Source organism: Carex rostrata, chromosome 9 (assembly GCF_964058835.1).
Source record: "Carex rostrata chromosome 9, lpCarRost1.2, whole genome shotgun sequence".
NCBI classification, from domain to species: domain Eukaryota; kingdom Viridiplantae; phylum Streptophyta; class Magnoliopsida; order Poales; family Cyperaceae; genus Carex; species Carex rostrata.
Genome location: NC_135926.1, coordinates 2,480,632 through 2,496,743, shown reverse-complemented (window position 1 = coordinate 2,496,743; position 16,112 = coordinate 2,480,632). Strand labels below are relative to the sequence as shown.

The 16,112-nt window shown below is 33.3% G+C and overlaps 3 protein-coding genes across 4 annotated transcripts in view; all 3 read left to right on the top strand.

Moving 5' to 3' along the window:
- Positions 1-16,112, top strand: part of LOC144559082 (Ribosomal protein S19e family protein) — a 99,780-nt gene that overhangs the window by 31,914 nt on the left and 51,754 nt on the right. The window lies entirely within an intron of this gene.
- LOC144559112 (uncharacterized) lies at positions 5,797-9,526 on the top strand. Of its 2 annotated transcripts, XM_078308059.1 has the most exons (8): positions 5,803-6,116; positions 6,421-6,505; positions 7,046-7,087; positions 7,414-7,582; positions 8,207-8,259; positions 8,418-8,648; positions 8,835-8,881; positions 9,183-9,526. In XM_078308059.1, the coding sequence occupies exons 1-8, from the start codon at positions 5,884-5,886 to the stop codon at positions 9,232-9,234; spliced, it is 912 nt and encodes a 303-aa protein (XP_078164185.1). In that variant the 5' UTR covers positions 5,803-5,883; the 3' UTR covers positions 9,235-9,526. The 2 variants fall into 2 exon arrangements, with proteins under 2 accessions (XP_078164186.1, XP_078164185.1); XM_078308060.1 differs by lacking the exon at positions 8,835-8,881 and having other exon boundaries at positions 5,797-6,116.
- Positions 11,972-14,949, top strand: LOC144559495 (desmethyl-deoxy-podophyllotoxin synthase-like). The gene is made up of 4 exons (XM_078308523.1): positions 11,972-12,513; positions 12,925-13,364; positions 13,490-13,667; positions 14,161-14,949. Exons 1-4 carry the CDS (start codon positions 12,220-12,222, stop codon positions 14,800-14,802), a joined length of 1,554 nt encoding a protein of 517 aa, XP_078164649.1. The 5' UTR covers positions 11,972-12,219; the 3' UTR covers positions 14,803-14,949.

The following is a 16,112-nucleotide window of genomic DNA, read 5'->3' as shown; positions in this document are numbered from 1 at the left end:
TCGCTGGAAATGGACAGCACACGGTGCTTTCACTACGGCTTCAGCATAGAAGGTACTCCACAATATATAGAGGAGTAATTTGCCCTTTTAATGGGGTCATATGAAAATTCAAAGTATTGCTGAAGGCGAGGGTGTTCCTATGGATTGCACTACAGGATAGGTTACTCACACAGCAAGTCATGAGAACAAGAGGATGCAATGTTGAAGCGAGTTGCTATCTGTCTGGAGGCCGGGGTGGAGACGACAGGACACATTCTTTATAATTGTGCCTATGCGATGGGATATTGAAGAATTTTACTATTTCAGCATATTCTCCGATTCAACTTGGCCAACCATGAGACAGTATTAATTTGATCTGTGCTGGTATTCAAAGCAAAATTTATCACAATCGGTATTGAGACGGTGGGACACGGTATGGGTATTATGGTGTGAGCGTAGGCGTAGCAGACGTCAATTCACGCGACAGAGCAAGACTCTGACTGATCTAGTAAAGAATATCACAATAGAGATCAATAACTGATACCACAATCTGTAGGCAGGCATGATCAACATGAGGAGAGCAAGAGATAGCCATGACCTTAGTGTGTAGAGACTTTGTAATTTTTCTATATAGAGCAAGTGTTTTGTAAATAGCTTTTCTTATTATCAATGAAATCATCAGTGAATCCGCTCACTAACCTTTTAAAAAAAAAACATTAATTAGAGATGTCAAATTGATTTAAACACGTGAATAAATGTTTAACTTAATTTATCAAGAAAATATTTAAAATTTTGAAAATAACACACTGTTTTGTTTAATTTTACAAACTGAGTACTTCATGCTGATATTTAAAATTTTGGATTTTGAAAATATGGCGCCAGCTTGGTGGTTTCTGTTTAGGATTAAAAGACCGTGACCTGAGCACTTTTTCTAATTCGAAAATTGAAAATTGAAAATTGAAAGTTGAAAATTCTTAATTTTTAGTAAATATGAAAATTGTAAATTCTTGTTTTGAAAAGTTTTATGTTAAGTATATTAAACCACATAACTATTAATTTAAAGTTAATATGGAAAATGTAAAATTTTAATTTGGAAATTTTTCATATTAATTAGTATTAAATTTTAAACCTAATAATTTTGATGTTTGAAAAAAGAAAAAAAATCGCAAATAGAAAATTTGAGAAAAATAATATTTTTTGAAGTTTGAAATTTGGAAAATCAGATTTTGCATGTTGGAATTTTATATACAAATGAAATTGTAGCAATAGAATAATATGAAATTTATTGGAAGAAAAAAAAGATTTTGCGTCAAAAAAAAGGTTATATTTTGCAATAATGGACTGTCTTTTATCTAACCAAATTGTGTCAAACATTTCCCTAAAAAAGAAAAAGAACAATTGTTTAAATTGTGTTCTCGCGGTAGGGTGTCATTGGCACCCTTTTGCACCCGTATCGCATAAGAAATCATAGATAAGGTTAAGATTTTTTTTTTTGCTTTAGCTTACTGGGTATGGATAAAGATAATGATTTTTTTCTATTATCTTACCCATTTTCGTATAAGATAATTTTTAAAAATAAAATTATATACATAGATATATATTTGTATGAAAATGATACAATAAAGTTTTGTATTTTATTAAATTTTCATAATACAAATTAGTTGTATTTATTATTATTTTTTATTTTTTTCCTTGTTTTGAAAACTATTTTATCAAAAGCACAAATAAAAATGCCAATGACACTTTTTTATCCGTTTATCTGACCCGTACCGCATTCAAAAAGGCAAGTAAGTGTAAAGATTTTTTTCGTTATCATAACGGGTACAAATATGAAAATGCCTCCATCTGACCCGTATCGTACCCATTGACACCCTACCTCGCAGAGGAATTCACATCCTCCCCGGTTCCATAAAAGAGATTCTTTTCGAATTTGTGTATCTGGTCGTTATTAACTTTGCACGAATCTCAAAGCCCAAATAATACTACTATTGTCCTAATTCGAATCTCAAAGCGACTGAGAGTAAATCTCAAACCGTAAAGTGAAGGGAATCTTTTACACATTGGAGAGGGTGTAAATGACATTCTTTCATCCGTTTATCTTTATATGTCTTTACGAAAAGATGAATAAGAGTAAGATTTATTTTCATTAACTTGTTGAGTACGGGTAAGAATAATAATTTTTTTTTTTTATCTTACCCGTTATTCTCAAAAATAATTATTAAAAATAAAATTATATATAGATATATATTTGTATAAAGATAATACATGATATATAATAAAGTTTTGTATTTTACTAAATTTTCATAATATAAATTAGTTATATTCATTATTATTTTTTCTTACTTTGAAAAATATTTTCGTTGCATTTTTCGTTATTTTTGTTATATATCTTGTTATATAGCCACTACCAAAGTTTCAAAAAGAAAAAATTGAGAAAAGAAGGCACAAATTGGAAACATTTTCGGATAAACAAATTAGCATTGAGAAAAGGCACAAATTGAAGGCGCAAGTTAAATCCTATTTTTAATAAACAAAATCAATGGTAAAAGAGATTATCACTGATATACTTTTTCAAAATTAAAGCAATACGAAATTGGAAAATTAATGCAATACCTTTTCAAAATCAATACGTGATGGGAAATACCCACCTTAAATTTTGGTTCTAAGGAAGACTGAGGAGGCCTTAAGTCCATCTAAGACAGTGATGTTCGACTCGATTGAAGTGTTGAGGAACCTTTTTTTTTGAAAACTTGGTAGTAGCTACCAAGGTTCGTGAGAGAGAATCGAACTCTCGACCTTTGGATATAACAACTCTAGTACATTTTTCTAGCCAATTGTGCTACCTTTTTTTTCTCAAGTGTTGAGGAACCTTAAAGAAGGTTAATGGGAGGTGCAGAATAGGTACATTGGGATGCATAGATTTCCTTAAAATATGTGCCTCAAAATCTGATAAAATGTTTTTGTCTGATTGTCTCAATCTTGATTAGGACTGGCAAAAAAGCTCATGGCTCGTGGCCTGCTTGGTATTTGTCCGTGATTCGATCGGTAACAGCTCGTTCGTTAGTAGATCGAGTTAAAATTAGCTCGCTCACTACATACTCGAGTCAGAATTAATGAGTTTGAGTTTGGCCGGCTCGGCACAAGCCAGCTCAGTCATTAACGAGCTATTTAATATACACAGTTTAATAGTTTAATCGGATCCATTCACTTCAGATTGGGGATATTATGGTCTATGGATGTTATAGTCAGTGTTATAGCAATTGCACTTTGGATTGTGTTTAAGTTGATTGGTAATTTTATATAGAATATGTGTGAATTAACTATAAGCAATTAAGTTAATTTGTATGAATTTGTTTGATTTGGTATGCATGAATTTATTATGTGAATATATTTGTATGAATTTATGATTTTGATATATTTGTATGTATGAATTTAGCTGTAAACTTAATTTATAGTAGTTGATTTGCTTAATTACAATTGAATTAAGAGTATTCCTTAGTAATTAGTCATATAAATATTATTTTGTTTTAACTATAATTGATAAGATGTGTTATGAAAATTTAAGATATAGCAGGAAAAAAAATATACAAATTTATAAATCTGCCAAGCTAATAACGAGCTAGCTCGGCTCGCTCGGACAAATCACGAGTTAGTCTTGAGCAATAGTTTTAGCTCGGAATCTAAAATTCAAACTCGCTCGCTAAGTTTGATACACCAACAAGCCGAGTATGAGTATGGCCTAGCTCGCTCTTTAACAACTCGTTGCCACCCCTAGTCTCAACCCACGCTCCGAGAGCTCCTGCACGAAGGAAAAGAAAAGGAAAAAAAAACCCCTCCGCTCCACTAGCCGCCCGGCTCTCCTGTCAGCCTGTGCCCGCCGCTGTTGCTAACCCTAGCTGCCCGCCACTGACTACAATGTAATGTCTATTTATATTACTGCAATTGTGTTTATGCTATGAACTTTGTTTTTTATCTTCTATTCGGCACTGAAATTTCTGAAGGCTTATTTTTAATTAAAAGAAGGTACTCAATTTCTATATGCATCAAACTTGCATCTGCCAAGACCTTTGCAATTGTCCTATTAGCTAAAGACGTATGCCACTTAAATATAATTTCCTTTAATACAAAGAAGCCTTCTTGTAAGGTGCAGCTGATCAAATTTCTAAAAAAATGGAGATAACCAGTGACGCAGAAATACCAAACGATTAGAATTGATTGCTAATCTGATTCAGTTCTGTTTAGACTTGAATTTCTTGTTAATTTGACAATTAAATGATTAGAATTGATTCTTAATCTGATTCAGTTCTGAAATTTCTTGTTAATTCAGTCTGATTCGGTCTACTTATTGGGTTATTGGGTTTTGCTAATTCAGTTGGTTAGCATTAGATATTAGCATTAGAATTGGGTTATTGAGTTTTTAGAATTAGCATTAGCATTAGTTAGCATTAGAATTGGGTTACTGTGTACTTATTGGGTTATTGGGTTTTTACTGTCTACTCTTGGTTAGCATTAGAATTGCTTAGACATAAGTAGAGTGTTTGAATTTATTTAGTAATTGTTTGAATTTATTTAGAAATTGCGGTGGATGTATACAATATAGTAGTATACTCAAAAGTTAAAAATATGATGAAGTTTAATTTACAATCGAGTGTTGTGTTTCTCATTAAGAATATGAATGTTTGAATTTATTTAGTAATTGTTATTTAGTACCAATGTTGTGTGCATTTTGTGCAATTGTTTGTTAGTACCAATTTTAGTAATTATTTGTGAGAATGATCATTGTTATTTGGTAATTTTATGATCATTAATTTTACCAATTTTCATGCATGATGCATCTTTATTTTATGATCATTGTACCAATTTTAGTAATTTTACTCAATTGTTATTGTACTTATTTTGTTTAATTCTGATTTAGTACCAATTTTAGTATTTTTTTGTGATAATTTAAACTTGATTTTGCATAGTAAAACCACAAACATAATTCATTTTGTGTCTGCATTTATATAACTCTTGTGATTTTTAATTAGTAATTTATAAAGTGTTTTATATATATCTACTATTTAGATACAGATATTTAAACTTCAAAACCATCTCTGCATTTGTATCCGCACGAATATTCAGCTAACGAATATCTGTATTTATTTTTCAGATACAGATTCAGATTCGGACATAATATACAATCCATTTGCAACGTGCATTGTTTAGAAGGTCATCAGCAAAGCATTAGTAAACTATAATACCACCAAAACCTAATGCTACTATGCTAGAACAAATTGATTTGTAACTTTCTAAAGATCACATAAGATGACTATATCAAAAGCCATACTAAAGTTAAACTTGCACACAAGAATAACTATGCCTTTCCAACTACCTCTTCTTATAAATTTTGAAACATACAAAAAGCACTCCTCATTTTGTGTCTGCATTCAACTGTAATTTATAAAGTGTTTACATTTTGAAGAAAAATAAGAAATTAGATGAAACTATTTTACTATTATTGAATTGACGTGATATTTCTTATTCATCCTTTTTCTTAATGTACATGCTTTTAGAAAAAAAAAAAGTTTAATTTCATTATTCTAGTTCACCAAATACAACTAAAATTAATATAAAAAAAAAAGTCAATTCTTTATTCTATAATTCTCTTTTTTTTCTCCTATTCCGTGTCCTGCCGAACACGAATTCGTATACTCTGAGATATCTCAAACTTTGCGTGACTTTATGGAAAATCCCAACCGTTTAAATACGTTCTGCACGAATCTCAAAGCACACATAATACTGACAGCCTACATCACCCCCGAATAGGCACCGGACACGTCGGTCACGCAAAAGTTGAGATATCTCAGAGGATACGCACCCGCCGAACACCCCCCGGCTTGCCTCACTGCTGCTACTGTCGAAACCATGGAGGACTCCGAAGCGACTCCAAGGCGCGCAATCGATTTAAACAGTCAAAACCTTTACACTAGCTCGCCGTCACCATCGCCGTCGCCGTTTAGACTTTGGCGACCGGCGGCGCAGAGAAACATCAGGAACCAGTGGTCGAAGCTCCTCTCGGCAAAGGATCGCTGGCTCTCTGCCTCCTCCGATGGCAAATTGCACGCCACTTCTGTGGTGAATGCTTTTCTCTCTCAGAGGCGAGTTCTTTTCTCTTATTTCCCTGAATTGCATTTGTTTGAATTGTAGAGTTAAATTAAAATGATAAAGGAATTTGTAAATATATAGGATATATATGGCTGTAAATATTAATAATGGAAATTTGCAATTTTTCTGATTATTGTTTAATTACAGTTGAATTGATGCACCTGACAGCAGTGAAAAGGATGGGGCTTCTTTCAGACATACATCAATTAATAAAAAATTCAAAATATCTTCTGCAATAATTAAGAAGTACCATTTTTGAGTTCAAATACTGAAATTTTATTGATGGAATGGTATCAGGTTTGTGTTGAAGAGGGATTTGGGAGTTCTGAAAGATATGCCAGCTATACGTGAGAAGGCTTATAAAAAATTGGCTTACCAGCAGGTATTGTTACTTCTCTTTAATTATTTTTATAGCTAGTATGAAGGAGGTATGATCATGGGCAAATCTAGTGAGCACATTTACAATTTATGTTACACTATTGTTGGTACCAGTACTTTCATATTCTTTGTGATCAGTAAAATCAGGTCCGTACTTACCAAACTATAGTGTCCTGATTTGTTTTAGTTATGTTGTATTCTTGTATTGTGTTATGTTATATACGAGCTTCAAATTGATTTCATGATACTATACTAAATTAAACTAGTATTGTGCTAATGGGCAGGCTGATAGTGTGGTGCTACTTTTAAGCTAACTTAGAGCCTCAGCTCCTTTTTGTAATAGCTCTTGTCCTTCTCTGTGTATATAAGTGACGACAATCTAATTTTCCACACCATGTTGTTTTTAATTAGTTAGTGAAGTACAACAGTTGAAGATAGTATTGAAAATTGAGTTACTAAAACTTTTGATAGTTTTATATTGGGCAATCAATTTGGTTTTTGTATGACTTGGTTCATTATCTTATTTTCTTTTGCACTTGTTCAGGGGCTTGGTCGAAGCGCATTATTGTCTTCCTATAAGGAGATGGTATTTCATTTGCTAAATTCTTTATCTCATTTTTCTAAATAACCCAGGAATTATAGTACAAGTTTCTCTCTTTAGAACTAGATAGTATTTAATGTGGAAATTAATCAAGACTTGAATAAAATTATCTCAATTAGCAAATGAAATCCTCTTTTGTACTTCTATTGCATATGTGCCCATGGAAACAAAGGTGGACAAAGCCAATTCTTCTACAATTTATGAATATAATACCAGATTTGAGTGTCCCTTGCCCAACCAATATCTAATAGCTCGCTAGATATAGTAGAGTTTTCGTATTGAAATTCTTTTTACATGATACAAATCTACAGGTGCTAGCTGTTTCGCAAATGGTTAAAGCATCTAAATCAATGCGCTGCTTTCTCAAAGGATCTACTGGAAGTCCGATCGTTCAATTTTGCAACCAACCTGAGGTCATTAATGACAGCGGAGATGGTGGTGGGATTCCAGTGTTCTCATCATTTTCTGTGTTTGATTTTGGTAAACCGCTCATATATTTTTAAGGTTACAATTTATGTAAGAGTAAATTACACAAGTTCTCTCTGAATTATCTGCACTTTTGTGTTTAGACCTTAAATTTACATGCCTTAAACATTTAAAATTTGTTCCATTTTGTTCCTTCCCTGCTGGGGGTTTTCGTCCTAGTTATAAACATGAAGCATAGTGAACCCTAAGGCGGAATGTGTTATTTTGGTGAAATACCTTACAATAAGATACAGTTTAAACTTTAAATGATTCATTTCTGGTCAAATGTGGTGAGGAACTTTTTCTTCTTCTGTGTGAGAAATCCTGTTTAGGAACCAAAATGTTTAAAAAACCAGATTATAAGGGACTCAATGGGTCTTGTAAAATTTTAAACTATAGGTACCCAAAAAGAAGTTTTGGGTACTTAAGGTCTTCTATTTAGATTAAATTTTTACATGGAGTGTTATCACTGGTAGATTTTGATTGGGATGTTTGCGCTTTATTGGATAGTATTTAACTTTGTTCTAATTAAATTATTCAAATTTGTTTGTCAAGTAGAGCCAGTTAGTACATGTTGGATGGAAGTTTATCAAGTGGTGTTTAAAATTCTGAAGCTTTCTTTTTTTTGATTAATCTCAGAAGAACTTGCACAAGAACTTATCGCGATGTTTGTCTTAGAGTTAGCTTTGAAGGTAGACAATAGAATAGATATCTTGTTCTTTCTCCTAAGAATCTATTGTTTGACTCATTTTTGTGGCTCTTTGCTATATTTAAATTGATTCGCCAGATCCATTGAACTCTTCTTCTTTGTTATTTTGTAATATATCTTTAAAATGGTTTGATTTGATAGAGATTTATCATGGTGGAGCTTACATCTATGCAATTAGAGAAAGAAATTGAAGGAAATGGAACACCAACATGTGTCAAAGAGCTATTTGAAGGAGAATTCGATGAACTACGATGTAGCGGTCTTCTATCTGATGAAAGCTGTGAAATGTTACCCCCAAAAATTAATAATTTGGTTGTCCTTTCTACACATTCACAGTTGTTAACCCATGACACTTCCGAGACTGTTTTACAGGTGGGGGATAATCAAGTACCAATCACTTTTATTGTGCGTACCAACACCAATTTTAGCAACAGATACTCTCTAATGGCTTAAATCATTGATTAAAAAAAAATTAGCATTGACATCCTATGATTTAAGTATAGTGCTTAGTAATTTTGTTACTGTTACAGCTGACTATTTTTGTTGGTTCTTTATTAGGTATACTTAACCTCATGGCTTGCTAATGTGAATCTCAATATGAGCAGGTGCATATGTTTAAGCTTGAATGAACTTTCTTGTTGTCAATTTGTCAATTATTATGTAGTTAATGCTCAGAATTTCATTTTCATAATTTTTTTTTAATTTGATTTCTGTCAGTATCAAATCTAGTTTGAAATGTGTAGTAGTTGTATTTGCTTGTTCATACTTATTTGTTATAATCTTCTTTGGTTTGCTTTTGCCATTTTTTTTGTTCAATTTCTATTATTCTACAAGCATACTGCTCTCATTACAGACCATAACTGTACCCCCACGTGTTTTTTGACATATCTTGCTCTTTAAATTTAGGATTAATGAAATATTCTTGGTCGTGGAAGAAACAATGCAACTGAGATTATAATGTTGACCAGCTATTGGTAGCTTTAGGCAATTGGAGCCAATTCTCATTCTCATAAAGGCAAGATCACATGTTCTCATAAAGGCAAGATCACATGTTAAATCTCAGGTACTGCAAAAGTTTGGCCAAGTGAGTTCAAAGTAGTAGGCATCAGAATATGATGGCCATTGTGCCTTCTATGAAGATAAGTTTTCCAGAAACTTCATACAGCTAATTTTTGTTTTGTTAGAATATTTTTGGCTAATCCAACTGTATTAGTAATATTAGTCCTATGAAAATTTATGTTTTTTGGATCCATCCAATAAGTAGCTTTTCTGCTTCCAACATCTGTGTGAATTAATAGATGCAGATTTGAATCAGGTGATGGTTTTAATGGGCATCCAATGACAGATATAGTTTTGTACCGGTAGATTCTTAGAACCTTCGACAATTCACTAAAAGAAGGGCAATCCTGTTGTAAAAAGAGATGATTGTGGCCCTCGGGTTTTTCCATAATCATGCTCTATTCCCCATGTGAGTTCAAAACTCTCTTTATAGATATTCAGAAAACGTAGAAAAACATGCTTTATAGTTTTCCTCTTGAACATAGAAAAACACGGTACCAAAGTCTAATATTGTTGGTCTTTGAAATAGGTTAAATTTTTGTAATGCGAAGATGACGATCAATTCATGGAAGAATATATGACCGAACACATGGATTGTAAGAATTCAGATCCCTAAAGTAACTCAAAATTTGAGTTTGAATCTGGATTGTCCAAACTCAAATTTTACCTCAGATTTGGATTGATCTGAATTCTGATCAGACGGTCCTAATCCGAACTCAAATTTTGAGCTACTTTATTGTAAAGCCCTTTCGGATTATTTTTATAAATAAAATCTTCTTTTGAGGAACATAATAAAATCTTGAAATGAAAATAAATCATTACTAAGTCACTAGACTATTAAAACGGACTATATATGTTGTTTTGAGACTGAAAATAAATAATTTGGCACGAATGTCAAAGCAAAATTCCTATAATCTAATCAGACATCGAACCTATTATTTTCGTTCAACTGAAAATTACTATTTCCTGCGAGACTAGCCCTTGATTATATGAATTCATATCCTCTTAGATAATTGCGAATTTCAGTGTATCTAAAACCAGATCGTATTTAATTTGGTGCTTATCTGAATGCATGGAGATTGGAGCAGTGTTTTATTGTTTTGAGATTTGTGCAAAAATAATTTGAGCAGTTTAGATATTATGCACATTAACTAAAATTTTTGAGATATCTCAGGGGATACAAATTTTGTTTGTTTTATTCCAAAATGAACGAATCTTAGATATATGTTGACTAAACCTCGGTGAAAAAATCAAACCAATCTAAAAATCCATGGTGCAACGTTTGCGTCCTAGAGATTTTAGATAAACTGAAATTCTCGTAGAAAAATAATAATTTTCAGTCGAACCAAAATTATTTCGGTACCTAATTAGATTATAGGGAATTTGTTTTGAAATTCATGTCAAATTAGAACCAAAATTATTCGGTACCTAATTAGATTATAGGGAATTTCTTTTGAAATTCATGTCAGAACAGACGATGTAAATCTCATTCAACAGGGGTAGGGTACTGCACTGAATCTGTACCGGTTAATTCTGAGGTAAAGAAGAAAGTTGCGAGCGCGAAGAAAGTATTTCGTTGAAATATCGGAGAGGACAGGATGCAGGAGGAAAAATCAGGCCAGGCAAGACCACCCACCAAACGGAGAGTTCGATCACAACTTATCTACTTTTTGTCAAGTCTTTTCTTTCATTTCTCTACTCTCTTTTATTTCCGACGAATTCGGATCTAGAGTTGAAACGGACTATTCGGTCAAAATTTGCACGAATGTTAAAGAGTTTCTTGAATTCTATTTTGGATTAAATTGATCTGGATTTTGATTGAACGGTCTTGAATCCAAACTCAAATTTTGAGTTAATTTGTGGGATTTGGACCCATTTCCAACCGAGATCAAAATTGTGAATCTAACATCATAGATAATTAAGTTTTTAATCTTCTCTCACTTTAAAAGAACTGTCGAACAAGCCCAGTAGAATTACTCAAAAGATCACATAAAATTGAATATTCATCTATTAATTATATTATGCTTAATCAATTGAACGATTGAATTCGATTTCAATATTTTTGTATAAGAAGGTTGTGTATCGGAGAAAAATGCAAAAAAAATTATTAACAAGGTCGCAAGAGTAGGTGTAAATTGTACATTATCATAAAGGATTGGGAGCGGTCTGATGGGTGTTTGATTAAATTCGGTCAAATGTTCGATTAGAGCCGTTCAATATGTATAAAGATTCATGTGCACTTGATCCACATTAATTATGAAATTGTTCGCACAGATCTTGATGCGATGTGGATTGAACAACTCCTACCTGACGACCAACAAAATTTGGACCGCCCCAATTCCTATTATGAGTGTGCAGCCAGATATTTATATTCAATGCAATCCTTGGTAGGCTGGTAGCCTCTACCAAGTTTTCACAAAAAAAAGAAAAAAAAAAGAGTGTGCGGCCATATTAATTTTAGAGCACATGATTTTAGCACTCTCTTAACTAAGAATTAAACTAACTGCTAAAAGATAATAAGAATAAACTAATCAGGGTTCATTATTTCATTTATATTCTATCTTGGTATTGTTTTTTATTTTATTTTATTTTATTAAGAATTGTTGGAGATGCTAAAGGAGTACACACCATTGAGATGTTAATTTAGTATTAGTTGATTATCAGCATTGGTTTGTCACATTTGAGTTTGTTACGTTTTAGTATCTTTTGCTTACAACCTATACACACACACATTGTACATGTACATTGTTGATTTATAATTAGGTACAATGCCATAAAAAATGAACTGTCTGCGTTCTATTCCTTGTAATTGGCTTATACATTGGAATTCAAGCTCACAATTTGAATTAGTTCTACTATTTCCAGCACCCAAAACAAAAAAGAAATGGAACTCACACTTGCCTCTCTTCCCTACCAAGTAATTTGTGTTCTGCTCCTTTTCTTTGCATTCTCTCTTCAAGTCCTCCATAGAAAGAAAGCCACAAAATCTCTATCCGAATGCAAACTCCCTCCAGGTCCAAGGACCCTCCCATTTATTGGCAACCTACACAACCTAGCAAGTGCTCAATTGCCCCACCATACCCTGCGTGACCTTGCCCGGTCACACGGCCCCGTCATGCTACTTCGTACTGGTCAAACGGACCTTGTCGTCATTACATCAAGAGAAGCGGCACAAGAGGTATCCTACAATTGAATTAACATAAAATTCTTACCAAATAGTGCGATATAAATCTGTATTCAATATGCAGTCAACTAATTCAATTATATACAAAAAAATTGATTGCAACACCTGTTTCGGTAATATATGTAGTATTCCTTGGTAATTGGCAATCTGTAAACATTGGTTTGCAAGATTTTTAAATAATCCAATGTGCATGACAATTATTCTTCAAAAAAATTGAAAACCTCTATCACTTTTAGATTTGATACTAAAATCATAATTAATGGGGCTGGATTGCAGATGTAGTTGTCAAAAAAAGTAAAACTAAAAGCATGCATCTTAATCAAATAAAATGCTGGTACACTAAAATAAGATATTTAGTTCCTTAATACGATTACCACCTAAATGCATATGTATGTATGTGTTCAGGTGATGAAAATACAAGATGCAAATTTTTCCGACCGCCCTATGTTGGCTGCCGCAAAAATGTGTAACAATTGCTGTGACATTGTCTTCTCAAATGGTCCTTACTGGCGTCGGCTGCGCCGAATCTGTGTCAATGAGCTCCTCTCCTCAAAGCAGGTCAAATCTCTCTCTTCAATTCGGCATGAAGAGGTCCATTCTATGTTGAGATGGCTCTCCACTTTTTCTGATAAATCACCTGTCGAGTTGGTTGAAAAGATAAGTGAGGTTGCAAACAACATTGTCGCTCGTGCCACATTTGGGGGTAAATGTAAAAGGCAAGAGATGTTCTTGAAAACTCTGAAGGAGATAATCGATCAAACTTCTTGGGTTAGTCCATCCGATCTGTTCCCTTCGCTAAACTGGTTGGACGTGAAGATGAGAACAAAATATTTACAAACCTACAGGTAATTGATTACTAATGCAAGTGTGTTTGTAATTGTGTGTGACTTTGAGTTAGCAAAAAAGATTGTTAAAAGAATTTGTAAGCATTTTTCCTTGGCTAACATCCAAATGTCAACAAAATATGTAGGATTCTGGATTCAATAATGGAGGAGACGATAGAAGAGCATTTGGAAAAACAGAAGCAACATCATAATGACAGAGATGAGAAAATTGAATACGATTTGGTTGACGTTCTTATCAAGGCAATGGAAAATAATAATGTCGCGGTGCCCATCACATTTGATAGCGTAAAAGCTGCTGTCCTCGTAAGTTCATGAGAGCTATATTTTTATGTGAATTCAAATGAGAGATGAACAAAACACGAGTATGCCAATATTTTATCTGATATATGTAATTCTATATTATTCACAAACTTTCAAATCGTGGGTAATTAATTATCTGTATTATTTTATAGTTTGCTGAATGCCTTTGGCCTAATATTTTAAAAACAAACTAAGGTATATATAATCAAATAGAAATGAACCCTTTAGTTTTCCAATACAATTTATTTAAATTGTAATTTTGTGCAAGTTTACACCTTTAAGAAGAAAGAAAGGATAACAAAAAGAAAGAGATGAATTCAGCAATAGTCAACATAATACTTGAAGCAATTGCAATTGGGATTGATACAAGAACATTTGTAAAACATACTTCTGATAATACACAGGTATTTCAGTTAATAACAATATAATTGAACTTCTATATTTTGTGCTAAAATTGGTAAATTCACTTTATCCCTTTGTTATTCTGCTTATTTAGGACATGTTTGCTGGAGGAACGGACACTACAACAACTACAATAGAATGGGCAATGACAGAATTAATTAAGCATCCAAAGATAATGGCTAAGGTACAAGCAGAAATAAGGCATGTTGCAATTGAAAAGGTTGACTTTGATGAGGATGACCTCATGAAACTCAACTATCTGAAACTAGTTATCAAAGAAACTCTGAGATTGCATCCACCTCTGCCCCTATTGATACCGCGGAAATGCAAGGAGACATGTCAACTACTTGGCTACTCGATCCCGTCTGGAGCCCTAGTGCTAATCAATGCATGGGCTCTAGGAAGAGATCCTGAGTACTGGAGTCATGCCGAGGAGTTCATACCAGAGAGGTTTGAAGGTTCTAGGATTGATCTCAAGGGGAAATTTTTTGAATTCATACCGTTTGGAGCAGGTCGAAGAAGATGCGCCGGTATGGATTTTGGTATGGCAGTCCTTCAGATAGCTCTCTCTAGGCTTTTGTTGCATTTTGATTGGAAACTACCATACGGTGTCAATCCAAACGATGTGGACATGAGAGAGGAGCTTGGTGCAGTTTGTCGTAGGAAAAAACCTTTGTCCTTAGTACCAGTCTTGCGAGTTCCATTGCCCGATGTTCAGAGTTCTGTCTGTGTGTGATGTAAGAATTATGGTACATCCTCAAAAGTTCAGGATCAATTATCTTTTTAGTAGTTGAACTTAATTATTAGTTGTAACTGTAGTCTTACAGGACCTAATTACTCTGTGGGTAACCAAGGTTTGGCTTCATTTGTTATCATGTATTAAATAAAAGGTAATGTTATATATTCATTATGGTTTGTTTAACTTATTTTGTTATATATATAGTCTATAAGATGTATATATTTGGATTAATGTTTGAAAACTAGCAATCCAAAATATCACGTACATCCTAATGGCAAATTAATTGAAATCGTTGTCTCACTGATGTAATTATTGCAATATATCGGACAGTCCAGATCTACCCTGACTCAATACTTGCACATTCTGCCATTCAGCCTGAGAGACGTCGGGCTTGATCTGAACCATTCAACCTGAACTGCCTTACAGTATTGTTCAGCATCTATAAAGGATTTTATCAGTATTGTGAAGGAATAACTGTCTGGGTTTATGCCGAATTCTCCCTTGTGCTCAAAAAGACTATTCAGGGTTCCTACATCGCCAGGATCAACAATGAAACTCAAGAAAAAGCAAGACCTGACAGTTGGGAAAAACCCTTGCTTACCTAAACGAACAAACACATTAGCAGCTTCTTCTGGGGCTCTTTTACATGTGCAGTATGCCTCCAAAAGGACATCTAGAGTGCAAGAAACCAAACCTGGCCCTCCACTTGATTGAAGAAGGGGAAAGAAGAGGGATGAAAATTGGAGAGCCGCATTGGTGTTTAATGAGATGAGATTGGAAAATAGACTAAGGCTTGATTTTTTTGTTTGAATTGAAGACTGAAGAGGGTAAATATTATGGCAGTGTAAGTGGATATGTCATGGAAAAATCCATGGTTTTCAGTCTTTAAAATAAGCAACTGCAACAGAAGGGTTTGTTCTTATAGATTGCGTAAATTATTGCAGACTTGAGTGGAAACCAAGGAACAAATCTTTTGGGAGAAACATATTAGTTTTATTTTATTATGTGACCTATATTATTATTGTGCATCAATTTCATTTAAAGAATTGATAAAAAGACATCTAAATTTTTGATGAAAAAATTCAAATTGCTATTAATAAATATACTAATCTCAAAAGTTGCCTCATAATATGTAAAAATACCTCTTCTCTACTTGGACGGATCCCATTCCAAAAACGTTTTTTTCACCCATTTCTTTTAAAGGATCACATTTGGAAATGGTTTTTGACTTACTAATTTTGAGAGATCTCATACTGAAAATGTTTCGTCCATTTATTTTTAGGGAGTTGATAATAGTACCCGCACTT